Source organism: Maylandia zebra, linkage group LG16, assembly GCF_041146795.1.
Source record: "Maylandia zebra isolate NMK-2024a linkage group LG16, Mzebra_GT3a, whole genome shotgun sequence".
Taxonomy (NCBI): Eukaryota; Metazoa; Chordata; class Actinopteri; order Cichliformes; family Cichlidae; genus Maylandia; species Maylandia zebra.
In genome coordinates, this window is record NC_135182.1 from 34,632,475 (window position 1) to 34,646,375 (window position 13,901).

At 43.9% G+C, this 13,901-nt stretch overlaps 1 protein-coding gene across 2 annotated transcripts in view; it reads left to right on the plus strand.

Annotated features, from left to right (window-relative positions):
- Positions 1-13,901, plus strand: part of ptpn4a (protein tyrosine phosphatase non-receptor type 4a) — a 70,573-nt gene that overhangs the window by 37,239 nt on the left and 19,433 nt on the right. For both annotated transcript variants that reach the window (XM_076875370.1, XM_004566010.6), the window contains exons 5-11: positions 430-508; positions 1,966-2,010; positions 3,017-3,069; positions 6,400-6,520; positions 7,541-7,628; positions 8,574-8,662; positions 12,661-12,724. In XM_076875370.1, coding sequence (XP_076731485.1) covers positions 430-508; positions 1,966-2,010; positions 3,017-3,069; positions 6,400-6,520; positions 7,541-7,628; positions 8,574-8,662; positions 12,661-12,724 — 539 coding nt within the window. The remainder of the gene's footprint in view (positions 1-429; positions 509-1,965; positions 2,011-3,016; positions 3,070-6,399; positions 6,521-7,540; positions 7,629-8,573; positions 8,663-12,660; positions 12,725-13,901) is intronic.

Sequence of the window (13,901 nt, forward strand, 5' to 3'; positions counted from 1 at the left end):
CTGATGTCTCTCGTCCACGCTGCCATTTAAAATTCTGCCTGTGCTTTGAGCCGTTATTAAACTTAATTTCAACTCCGCTCTTGTTTTTAGTAATGAGTAATATAATATGTGACGTGTGGAACAATTAAGCTTGAGTGGAATCTGCAGTCCTCCTCCAGCGATGTTTGAACTGCGCTTCAACTTTATTTCATGTCGATTGGCTCATTGACAAAAAACACTGCAGCTCTGTTTCTTAAGCAGCATGAGCGTACGTGTGTGTTTTACACTTATTATTAATTATCCCATTATCTGCATCACTAAACAAAAATACACATGCATAATGTTTCCTAAAGAAGCCCCTGAATAGAGAGCACATGTTCATTTATATCACAGACTGACACTCTCCGATGAACATTTCTCCCCTCTAACTGCTCGTCTCTGTTTCTGCAGGAGGGTCTCCCCATAACTTAAGCTTCAGAGTCAAATTCTTTGTCACAGACCCCAATAAACTTCAGGAAGAATACACACGGTAAGAGTTTCTAACAACACGACAGGCTAAGAACAGCAGCAACCACTCGGTTTGTTAAACGCTGACATTAAAGTTCACTAACAGAGGAATAAAGGCTCAGTTGTAAACGAGATCCGCTCCTCACAATGAATGAAGTGTTTTTGTCATTTGACTGAGCGTCACAGAAAGTGCTCATCAAAGCAGAGCAACTCGAACTCGCTGTATTGATGTCGTTTCATTCAGAAACGGAGCAGTGATCTCTGCGAGCAGGAGCTTTGCAATGGAAATGATGTTTCTGTAGATTTGTTAGTTCTGCGTTCAGGGTCAGTCGTCAGTAATGGCATCAGCATCAACAAAACACACACCATCAGTAGCTCTTGTAGTAGCAGGTGTTTAAACACGCTAATGCAAAAAAAGTCAACTTTGATGCTCTGAAGTGTTTCAGTCTGAGCAGCAAAGAAAGAGATTTTCTTGGTCCAGAAGATTTAGGGACAGGTTTACGTGTTGGGACATCCCAAACTGGGGTTTGGCATTTAAAAAAACAAAACAAATAAAACAGAGTACTGTCTGATTGCGTGTAAAAGGTGGGAACTCTTGATGCTGAAATGAAGCGATCTTTGAGCGCTGTTTTGTCCCGTTTAGTAAATCTGACCTGGCTGCAGACCATTAAAGGGAAACACTGTGTGCAGTTTTTAATAGGAGAAAGATACCCGTACTGGTTGAGATGCTTTTTTTGAGCCACACACAGCAGGAAACATCAGTACAGTCCCGGAGTTCCCCCCCAAAAATGTCATTCTGTTAAGTGAATCTGTACAAAATATGTGACGTTTGCGTTTAATCTTAAGTGAAGGAAATAAACAGTTGAAGTTTTTTAAGGTCGCCCACATCGGTTTTTCTCTGATTCTTCAAAAATTCTGGCATGAAGAATAAAAAGATTTAAAAACAGTGACCCTAACCCCAAAAACAGCAAATTGATTCTCTGGATCTGAGCTGTATTTTCTCTCTTAATGCAGATCAAGAAATATTTTTAAAAAGCATCTTTTTCTAAGAGAAAATGTTCTGCAAATCCACTGTCTGCTTTGTGCACGTGCAGAGGAGCGATCGCAGCTCTGCAGAGATCGTTTCAGCCTCTCTGAGCCTTATCTCGGTTTTGCACAGAGCTTGTAAAAGTGAATAGAGAGCCTTGGATCTGACGTGCCCGTCTGATGCATTGTACATTCAAGTCACGTTTAACAAGCACTCCTGACAGCAGTGTAGTACACAGAAAAACCTTAACAGTGTTCACGCTCAGGTTTGAAACCTAAACTATATATAGATATAGATATATACACACTTCACATCCATCCCGCAGAAGTTGTAACTGTGATAATGTTCCCACCAGGCCAGTGCTGTGTGCTCGTCCTTACATGACAGTATCACTGCAGCTGTGCTGGTGTTTCACTGATGACTTGTCCTGATGCTCTGTTCCTCCCCCTCAGGTACCAGTATTTTCTGCAGATCAAACAGGATATATTAACTGGAAGGTGAGTGTGTTGTTCTTTGTGTACACAGTGTTGCTGACTCAACTAGGTGGAGCATTCTGCCTCAGGCCAAATGCACTCATACAGGTGTGTTTACGGCATGAGAACCATTTATGCAGATATTTTTAACAAGCCTACACTTTAAAGGGCATTTCCCATGTTTTATTTTTGACCAGGGTAACTTTGCATGACTTAGTTAATCCGTATTTTTATGTTACTGGGCCTTGGTGCAGCAGCGTAGGTCATCTGAAACAAGCCGCTTTAATTTTCCCCTCCCCTGTAAGCCGGGGGTGTCAAACATGTGGGTCGCGGAACAGGTACGGCCTGCCAAAGAGAATAGTTCGGCCCTCTGAAAGTCGTGAATTCATTATTAAATATTTGTAGATCAACACAAGCTCTTTAAATCATGAAGGATGTAAAAGTCGTGCTGTAGTTTAATTCCAAAAACACACAGAGGTAAAAATAAAAGTCACCTTGCGTTCATTTCGGGGCGTTTTCTCATTAAACGCTCATTAACCGTGAGAAATCGGCACAGGTGAGCATCCTCTTCTTCGTGGAGGGAAAACGAGGGCATTATTATGCGATGGTTGCATTTGTTCGACCCCATAGATCAGATGGCGTTGTGCGTGAGTGAAATCGAGGTTGACACCTCAGCAGCCTTCTGATTGTTGCACAGTGGGTCCTGCTTTAAAGCCAAGATGTGGGTGACTGGAGGAAATATGAGTTAATGCAGCGCACGTAGGCTCATTGGGCAGTCGTACAAGCACTCACGACACGCTCATTATCCTTTTTGTCAGTGAATATAAGGCTCGCTGCTTCCTCTTACTTGGTTCTTCACACAAACTCGAATAGATTTTTCCCCCTCCACATTTCTGTTGCTGTTATTGATGATAGCTAATCTCTGCTCTTTGAAATGAACTGTAATAACTTTTGTATTGATCCAAGGCTGAAACGTCTGTTTAATCTGTGTGAATGTGTGTGTGTGTGCGCGTCTTCCTTCGACTTCCAGATTGCCCTGTCCTCACAACACAGCCGCGCTGCTGGCTTCCTACGCCGTGCAATGTAAGTAGCGCTCCCTCGGTGCTCCAGTTCTACTTAATAATGGAAAGGCAATTCATTAGGACTGTCTTTAGCTGCACACGCTCTTAAATGTAATGACTGTGGTTGCCTGAGTGCATTTATAACTGCTGCTCTGAAGCCATTACATTTCAATTAAGCCACGTGCTGATATTTGATATTAACACCAGTGGTATAAATATTCGATGAGGTTGTGGCTTCTCTTTGCAAAAATGGCTGCTCATAAATAACATGCAGTGGTGAAAGTGGTGAGAAAGCCTGCTGCGACGGCGCTCCTCTGCAACGGCGCCAGCTCCGTCCGCTCTGAGACGCTGTGGGTGCATCAAACGGGGAGAATATATAAACTAGACTCTCAACATGAGATGTTTTACCTGAAGGTTTTTCTTTCTTCACCCTCTCCCATGATGTGCTGCCACAGTTCTAAAGCGTTTTTCTTTGTTATTGCGGTTCTGTGTCGTAGACTACTTTTAAGGAGATTTTCACTTTGCCGTGTGAGAGCATTTTAGGCTCTTTGAGCGTGTTTTTTGACGCCGTTGAGGCCCCATTTTAAAGAGGGCCTTAAATTAATTGAATTGTGACAAATACCAGATACTGGACAGGACACTGTGGCGATTTCATACCCGAGTTTCCTCATCTGAGAAACTGATGACCTTAAACCAGAAGCTGATGGTCGACGAGCTGCTGGAGACATGGAGGTTATATGGAAACCACAATGGAAACAGTCACCAGAGAAGCCGATGTCCATGTTTGTAACACTGCATGGCTCAGAGACACGGCCACTCAGTAAGAGCCTCAGAGCCCGGTTGGATGGATTTAACTCTGGAGCACCCAGAACAGTTCAGCAAGCCAACCAGGGAACACAGGAACGTCTGATATCTGCTTTGTGGTTTGGACATCTTCTACCTCTCGACCGTCCTACAAGGTGCTGCTGGATGGAAGCAACCGATGGATTCAACAGAACGTTGGCGTGGATCCTGTAGCTGCTCGGCCGTCACTCAGGAATGTCTTACGTGGAAACCTCTAGTGTCACGTGCCAATGTACTGTTGCAGCAGTTGTAACGGGTCAGCTTGGTGGTATTATATACAGCAAACACTTATTAGCACACTCCATTAAATAGAAGCATGCAGCTGTATAGCTTAGAATGCTGATGCAATAGTCAGTACACTACACGCCAGTGGGACCAGGCTATTTTCTGGTTTTCATTGCTCTGGTGATGCGTGCATAGACTCAGTCGCTTCACCCTTTCATGCATTTCAGTAGCTGTTGTTCAATATTTATTAGCTTCAGGCTCAACACAGTTAGCTCAGTTTCACTGGTGATGGCAGAGCAGTGCAGATGCTCTGCTGCCAACAGCAAAGCAGAGGTTCAGCACACAAGTGTAAATCAAGCTTTATGCAATAAAGCACATACGACTCGGTCACTAACAGCATTTCAAATCCAGCCGTTCTCAAGGGAATTTGATATAAAAAAATTAAATAATAATCAAGTTTCTCTGTCTAATCAGATCTGTTAAATCCACTTCTGCACTTGGCTTGATGTGATCACCTTGTGCCTTACTTTAGCTGTTCTGGAGCCTCATTTAACCACTATAACTGTAAAACCCACTGACTGCAACCTGTTCATTACTATGCAGACCTGCAGACTAGGCCATTGCAGTCGATGTTCAGCCCCTCCTCCACCGATTTATGCGCTCATAAACCCCCTCTCTTACCTCGTTCCACTCTGCCTCCCTCTTCCTTTCAGCGCTCTTCCTCTATCACATGTTTTGCTGGGAATATCCTCAGCTTCAGTATGTAGGTCACAGAGCAGATTTGGCCTAGTCTAGCTGAATCACACTGCTACTGCTTTTACACACACGCGCGCACACACAGATACAGAGTGTAGCGAGGTCCGTGTCGTCACGTCGCTCAGTGCCAGCATAGATTATGAAGATACATGTTCACTTTTGGGGAAAAACTGTTCGTAGCAGCTGTTATGCTGCTAATTCAGTTAGCTCAGCCCAAATGCTGTACTCACAGCTCTAAATCCAACTCCAAAGCTCTGAAAGAAAAAAAGGCAGAAAATGACTGCCTGAAAACCAAAAAGTTCAAAAGAATTTGAATATCATCCTAATCTTACCGCAACTTGTACCAACACAAGTATCCACATTGACATATACACACTTCTATTAAATTACCTGCAACGTGAGTAAAATCATCAGTAGCATCATTATAAGACCCTTGAGCTCAAGCTAGTATCTCCCACTTTGAGCCAATCGGCAGCTGAGTATGGATTTCACATCAAGAGATGGATCCACAAAGAAAGATCAGGTTGACGAGTCTTTGAGGTTCATTGACCTTCGCGCTGAACCTTGGTAAAGAAAGAACTGCAGCTTAAAATAAAACTAACCTTAAACTACTGTATGAAACAAGAGCTATTGACCGCACACACGCGTCCCTGGTGGTGTGTACACATCAATAAAAGGGAGAGCTAGAATTGATTGGTTGGTCAATATGCTCTGGCCACCAGGTTTGTAGGTTAGTCGAGAGACTGCTTGAGTGAATTGATGGTTTTAGCCTAGTGAGCTCGCTGGATTCACTTTGAGCTCTTCATCTTAGAGCGCTTTGAAAGCTATCAGAGATCTGACAGTTATCATTGCACTCATCTGTTACTAATGTTTTGTTTTTGAAGGATGCCAGCTATTCCCATTTCCAACTCTGTGATGTTTCACATTTGCTTTTTACTGGGGCTTATTGCAGTATTTTAGTTCGGCCTCTGTCTGAAACTAGCAGATTTAGCTCCTCTCCCTTTAATGACTCTCTCACTGCTCTTCTGATTGGCTGCCCCTCCTGACAGAATATTGAAACATCTGGTGGGCGGGGTTTCTGGGCTCAGAGGCAGAGCAAAAGTTCTTCACACACTTAGTTTAATGTGTTTAGTGTGAAACCCCAATTGTGACAGTGTATATAACAGAAAAGGTCGCTTTAAGATATTTTACGTGTCGAATGATGAGGTCATTTGATGTTATTAACAAACATCCTCCTGATGTGTTGTAAAACTAAGTGCACAGTTAGTACTTAGAGTTAGTGACTCCACCAAAGTAGCTTTGCATGATTAAGTGTTCAAAATAATCCTTATTCGTCTTAAAACAAACTCTTTTGCCAACTTGTTCCTGATTGGCTGCCCCTCTCAATCAAAAGGTTTGAACAGCAGTTGGGTGGGGCTAGTTGACAATAGACGGTTATATCCACTCCCACAGATGGATATGTCTGAGCCAAGAATGGGGAAAAACTGAACATCCTGAAGCCTAACGTGCGTCTCTCTTCTCTTTCTAGCTGAGTTGGGGGACTACAGTGAAGCAGAGCATAGTCCGGGCTATCTGTCTGAATACTCCTTTATCCCAAACCCCCCTCAAGACTTTCACAAAGAGGTCGCCAAACATCACCAGCAGCACAGGTACGCTGAGACACGCTACAACACACCTGTGATTTGGTACAGTTTCCTGCATGTGGAGGCGGAAAATCAAAAATTGGTTCTTTATGTTGATTTTCAGCACCTACACCATCATACTGTATATTACGGGCCACGACTAAGGGCGTGGTTCCCGTGTAATTAAATCAGATTTAATTGTTATTTATATTTACCTGCAAACACTTAAATGTAGGTACAGTCGAATGACTGAAACCAGCCCATTGTTTCCTCAGTGGGCTGGGCACTTGGATGAGTGACGAAACGTTTCTCCCACTGTAAACGCTTCGTCCAGATGAACAGAATCAACCTTTGGAGCTTAATTTATTTTTCTTTCATGATCGCTGCTCAAACTAAACTGACAAAAGGAGTGTACAGAAAGGAGTTTCTGCTTCCCTGTAATGTACCTGGAAGTTAGGCGAGGTTAAGCAAAGGTTAATCCATAACACTGAACCTTAGAATTCAGTCATGATGAAAGATGGGGAAATATTGTTTGTTCCTCTGCAACATTATCAAGAAATGATGCAATACTTAAAATCACTTGCATCATAATTGGTTTCTATAAAATACCTGCAGTTATGCAATGTTTAAAATTACTCATGCATCCTTGAGCAGACTTGCAGTATCATTATTTCTTTGTTTCCTGTCAAACCCTGACCGGTTACGACAACCTTTGAGCGTTTGCAGGTAAATTTAATTACTTGTAATTTGATTACAGGGGTGTTACATTGTTAGTTATGGACCCTTATTATAAGGTGTTACCAAATACAGTAGAAATATGAAAGACTGATTACTGTCCCTGTATAAAAGCACACATATGGCTCACATGCTGCAGGTTTAATGACCTTTTCCTTCTGCCTGGCTCGTTTGTTTGCTGCTTTTCTTTGTGTATTTTCCGCCTCCATATGTCTAACACACACCGCGTCGTCGTCGCTGCTCTGCACGGCCTCCCGACGGCTGCTTCACCCTCTCTCACTCTGTTTATTTTTTCCCCTCTCTCTCTCTCAGCGGTCTATCTCCGGCCGAGTCAGAGTTTAATTATCTGAACACAGCACGCACGCTGGAGCTCTATGGGGTAGAGCTGCACTATGCAAGGGTAAGTCTGTTAACGCCTGTGTGTTAAAGACTGTGTTACGAAGAGTTTGTCCTTGCTTCTGGAGCATTATGGTTCATCACCTGCAACATTTTTATTTCTTTTTTAATTCCACCAAAGCTCGGAGGCCTGTCAGACATGTCCAGCGTCTGCGATCTCACTCTAGCCGTCTTGCTTCCTTCCCCTCCCCCCCACAGCAACCGCGAGCAGTTAGATGATAATCCAGAGTCCGGACCCACCCTCAGCCGTTGTGCTCAAAACTGATATCACAACGTTTTAATCTGTAAAAGGTTTCCCTCTTTCCCGCTGTCACAACGTGGTTCGTACACTGTTTTCACAGAGCCAATCACGTCTGTGCTGGGACTGAGATCAGGTCTGTGGAGCTGCAGCGTGTACAGCTGACGTTGTTGCCCACACCCTGCAGAAATGCCACACATTGGCATTCAGCTCTCATCATGACACCAACACATAGAAGCAGAGCAGGAAAACCAGCATTTAATCCGTATTTGCGATGCAGTTCTTTTTATCCACGAGCTTCCTGACTAATTCATCTGCATTCTGTTAGATTCATGTAGTTTCACTTCACAGCAGCGAGCTAAAACACTCCCATGCTAACTTAAGAGCTGCTCTAGCCTGTTGTAATTTCTAGCTGAGGCAGTAGAGAGTGGCGCTCCAGCTGCTGAAGGAAATGAGAGCAGTGATTTTTCAGGTGTGTTATTATGGGATGTACAAACGGGACTCGAGCGTGGATTAAATGTGACGGGCAAAGTATGAAATGCGTATGAGAGCTATAATCATGAAGCTCAGTTTAAAACTGTGACTCTGTGTCAGATTTAGGAACACATACTTGGTTTACATCAGTGAGGAAGCCAGTTTTACTCTCCTCCCTCCCACCTGCCTCCACCTTTACCACGCCCTCCTTCACCTGTCCCACTCTCCTCTCCTCAGGACCAGAGTAACACAGAGATTCTCCTCGGGGTGATGTCTGCTGGAATTGTGATTTACAAGAACAGGGTACGGATCAACTATTTCCCATGGTGAGTGACCCACACGTCAAGAAGAGAGGATCACAGACATCACTGTGTATGTGGGCTCAGTTTCTGTACTTTCCTGTGTCCTTTAAAATACAACAACACAAAGTAAGAAACACGTGAAAAGCAGAAGTGACAGAGGTAGTGCTATGACTGGATTTACATGTTTTTTTTTAAAGCGAGGTTTCAAAGGGAGCTCTGGGGAATCCCTGAGGATGACTGGGATGCTCCCCTGAGTTCTGCGTGACTTCCAGGGTGTTTGCCTTTCCGGTGGTAACAGGAATGCCAGTATGATGCTCTGTGAGCATAGCTTCCAGCTGGCAGCCAGACTACAACCACAACAAGTTGGAGGAAACAGAGTTCAGAGTTGAGTGGTGGTTGTGTGTCATGGGTTTTGTGATAACACTTGAAATGTGAGTTGTGTGGTTGGAAGAACCTGTTTTATCCTGTTTTAAGTCGTATAGCATAACATTACAAGTGACTTGTAAGTAGTAAGAATACAAGGAGCACTGAGCTTGGACGGAGCTTTTCCCATTGCTAGCAGATGTTGGTGTGATTTCTGAACTTGACTGGTTTATTTCTTACCCTTCACAAAGCCTTTAATGTTACTGGATCCAACTGGTTTTAGAGTGGGCACCAGCAAATACCCAGCCGATGAACCCTCTGTGCTCTCCTTACCAGACTATGCCAGTCTGTGGCAAAGGACAGCATCTGACACCTCTGAGCCGTTGTGGTTGAAATCGAGTTTCAGTGTCATTTTCGGTCTCGATAGCTTTACAAATTGAGAGAAAGTGCCGGGGAGGTTCCTCTGCGCAGGCAGATCAGATCCTTTGGGGCCAGCCTTTTGACGCCACTGGTCTAGACTGTTCCTCGTGGATTGGCGTCACTCAAAGATGCCTCTTTAGTACCTGTTTACCCGGTAGTATTGCTTAATATCACCCCCCACACAACAGGGAAATAAGAACTTTTAGTTTCCAGTTCTTTAATAATTCATGTGTAGACTTACATAAAAGGAGGACTTCCTCCATGATATGTTTAAAAATGTGACGAGGTTCCTCTGGTCAGAACGTGTCCAAATACGACTCTGAATCTGAGGCTGTGTGGACCTGTGGCATATGGGATTCACAGGTGACTCCTCTCCATCGTGTACTTTCAGTAAAGTGGTTGGTCAGGGTGGAATGACTTGCATTATCAGTGAATTTGATGATGAATGAGAATATACAAGATGAACAGGAGAGGACTAAAGGGTACTAAACCCCGAGGGACACCACAGGGGGGAGAATCTTTGCCTCGGCACACCCAGGAAATCGGATAGATTAAAAAACGTAGAAACTACATATGCTTTTCGAAACATGTATGTATTCCTGTAAACATCGTGTATTCCACTTATTATTTTCGGAGTATCAAAAAACCCAAAAGACGCTTATGATCTGAGGCTGCAGTTTCACCTGCTCGGAGCCAAAGATCAAGGTTGTTTGAAAGCAGCTCTGCAGCCAGCGGAGAACCTGGCACGTATCCGATGTGGATGAAAAACGGTGCACTGCTGGGGGAAAGAAAGAAAGCGTACTTCACTGATATTTTCATACTCTGTCATTTCCTCCTGCCAAATTTGCCCCGAACTGGGAAATCAAACGGTGGATGTTCTTGTCACAAATCCACCTCTGCGCCTGTCGGTCTGCAGTTCCTCTTGTACTGCTTCCAGGAACCCTTTTTGCTGAGAAACGAGCTGCATAATATTTTGGAAACCCCTCACATGGTGATTATTGACATGGCATATTAATGTTTAAGCCCCTGTTGAGCTTTTCTAGAATTATACAGATGATTTCACCAGATTTTTCTGGGAAGTGGGGGGAGGGGGTTTGTGTGAAACTAGGTCTCCTGAAAATATTACAGGCGTCAAATCTGCTCTCTGTCGTTCTCTCTTTGTCCTGCTTTTGCTTCTCTCTCTCTTTCTGTGTCCAAGTCACTTAATCTCATCGCCTTTTGCTCTCGGTCTCTCTGTGAAGCATCAGTTCTTGGAAATCTCCCATTCTCTGCCGTAGCATTGTGGGTGGTTAAATGTTAATGGGTGCTGAGGGTGGGAGATGAACTACTCAAACCTCTGTAACGCTGGAAGATGTGTAGGCTTAATACATCCTGAACACACTCACACAGCGGCTGGTGTGTGTGTAGGTGCATCTTTGGGGGGTTTTCTAAGATGAGTTTGATTCGATGGAAGGATTTTGTATTACAGACATTGCAAGGCCTATATTCATAAATCTGAGGTCTTTCCATTTGGGCCACAGGAAAGCCAAACCATGAAATCGTAGGGTTAAGACTCTGTTTCCGGTTTGAGCGACTACGGATAAGTCTCCGTGGAATGAGCGCTTAAGCGAGAGAAGCTGATGCAAAGTCGTCCTGAGTGGAGGAAAAATAGGCTAAAGGAAGTGTGCGTGTGCATCCAGTCTGTTGAGCTAAATTTAGAGCCCAACAGCGGTGTCCCCAACAGCTGCTGACTACCATGTGTGAGAGAGGGAGGGAGCGGAGCAGAAACATTATAGTCAACAGCATCTCTCGGCCTACGCTCGCCAATTTTTCTTCCCGTTCCTCTTCTTTCTGCCCTCCTTTAACAGAAGCTCGCCGTTTCTGCGTCCGGTTCCCTCCCGTCACACCTCACGCCGCCTCCCCTTTTGCCTTATCGCAGATCGATCTGTCAGATGAGGAGGGGTCAAGAGAGACATTTAGATTTCTGCCTCTTTCTTATTTCTGTTCACAGCAGCCTGACAAATGAGCCACACTTAGATGGGGCATGACTCACGCTCTGGGTGTGTGTGTGTGTTCATGCACGTGTGTGTGCGAGCAAGTATGTAAAATATATTTAGCAAGCAGCGATGAGTCACAGCAGCAACAAAACTAGAGGAAGGGATTAGGTTACTCTGCTCCTGCCGCTCATCAGCAGACTTTCTTACTGTGGTCACGCGTGTGCGGTTTCTGAGTCATTTTTATAGCGTGTGCGTTTCAGGTAATGCACAGATTGATGAGGTAATATCGGCGTGGTTAAAGCCTCGGACTCTCTGGTGTTGGCACGGTCTTTTAGCCCACGCCTTCAAGCTCTGGCAGGAGGTCAGAGGTTAAATGAACAGTTGATAGGACACGTGAGTCAGCCAGCTGAGAAGAAATGAGAGATTTGCTTTTCAGAGCTCGGGTCAGACTTACAGAAGATTGTGGTGGAGAAGGAAGCAGGAGTACAAAAGCACTGTATGAGAACCAGAATCAGCTCCAAATTAATTTAATTAATTCAGTTTCTTCTTAAAATGTAAATATTCCACAACAGTTTAAAACTAAACTTGACTAAACCCTAAAAATCACCTGACTGTGGGACCAATCCCAAAGGATTTTATCTGTACACTCAGATCTCATCACGCAAGTCTACGAGCTGTGACTGCTGTCTGTTTAAAGATGCACTGATTGTAAATAAGCTTTCGCGGCTCACCTGCTTTGCTTTCATTGAGCGCTTGTAGCTGCCGTGTGGTCACGTATTGGTTTCTGGACTCGGTCATAATTTCAGTGTCTGCATACATCAGTAAAAGTAGGTTTTGTGGTACTTTTTCCTGCAGTGCTCTTAATTTTAAGCCTTAATGGTATCCTCTAAGACAGGGGTGTCAAACATAAGGCTGGGGGCCCAGAATTAGCCCGGCAAAGACTTGAATCTGGAAATGTGGATGAGGGGATAAATTTTGGACTTTTAACTGCATTAGGAAGTTTTCCAGCTTTTCCTGCTGATAAAGATAAAGACCTCCCTCATGGCCAGTCATACAACACCAGACTAATTAAGTCAGAGATTTGGCTGGATGGGTGGAAATGAGAAGAGATGACGAGGCAGACGTGACAGCAGAGAGGAGGCTAAATGTTGTGCAGCGTGAAAATGTGTGACGAGTGGAAAAGAGGAGAGTGTGTCGCGTTGTTTGAAAGTGGAACGTCAGCGTCTCAGGACTGAAGATTTAACTCCGCTTTTCTGCTTCCAGGTTGAAAATAGTGAAAATCTCCTTCAAGTGCAAACAATTCTTCATCCAGCTGAGAAGAGAGGCAGTAAGTACACACACACACACACACACACACACACACACACACACACACACACACACACACACACACACCTGTTAACCTCTGTGTGTGTGTGTGACAGCATCAGATTAACCCCCTGCTGTCTGTGTCCTGGGCGTCTCTGTTGTAATCCCTCCCTTTTGTGTTGTTTCACCCTTGAATGTGTTTCTGCTTTCAACACAACAAACAGCATGTTTGTCTCCACCACAAATATTTACTCTCCTGTCCTCATTTAGCCCTCTTAAACCCGACGTAATATCTTAAGCTCAGCGTTCTTACAAAGCAAACAATTACAGCCGCTGGCAACTCCCGTTCTCAAGCATCGTTCTCAAGATTCGACATTAAGCTTCCTCATTTTTCAGTGTGTTGTTGTTGCTGTATCAACACATTTCATTCCAGGTGTTTCAGATCATAGTTCAGGAGATTAGTTGTTATTATTGATGACAATACAAATTATAATACACAGGAAAGTTTGAGTGTTGATCATGTGAGAGCGCACACAGGACGAGTATTTGTATTTGCCAGCATGAGACCAGCGCAGGTCAGAGACACTGAGTCAGGTAGAAGGTGGAGCTCGGGTGTAGGTGAGTTGCTAAACAACTTGGTTTCATGGCCCGTCTGAAGTTAAGCTCATGTTTCTGGTGTTGGTTGTGTGTGCATTATTCTGTCTGTAAACACAATAGTTTAAAAACTTAATTCTAATAAATCTTGTAGGGGTGTCGAGTGGGCTCATCTTAACGAGCCGTTTAAATTTGCCTTCCACCCACCAAGGTCTTCAAGATCAGCTTCATGAGTTATTATTGGAAGATGGACAAAAAGCCTTCGAGCTTAGAAACCGTGGTTCTAACACGCGAGCTGTGGATTCTCAACATAAGGACATGATCACATATCAGGTCAGATTTGACCTCTGACCTCTCCAACAAGTTCAGTCTGGTTGATCTGACTTTGAAAGTCATAGTAATGTTAGTTTAGTATGTTTGTATTTTTAATGAATGCACTATATCCACATCAATAATAATTATACTCAGCAGTGCAGATAACAAAAGCTCGCACTTTTACGTTTAAAAAGAAAACTAAATATAGACTGGGTCTAGAGAGTATTTTAAATTCAGGGAATTTAAAATAGAAAGTAGCTCGTCCACAGAAGGACTGGTAGCTCCCC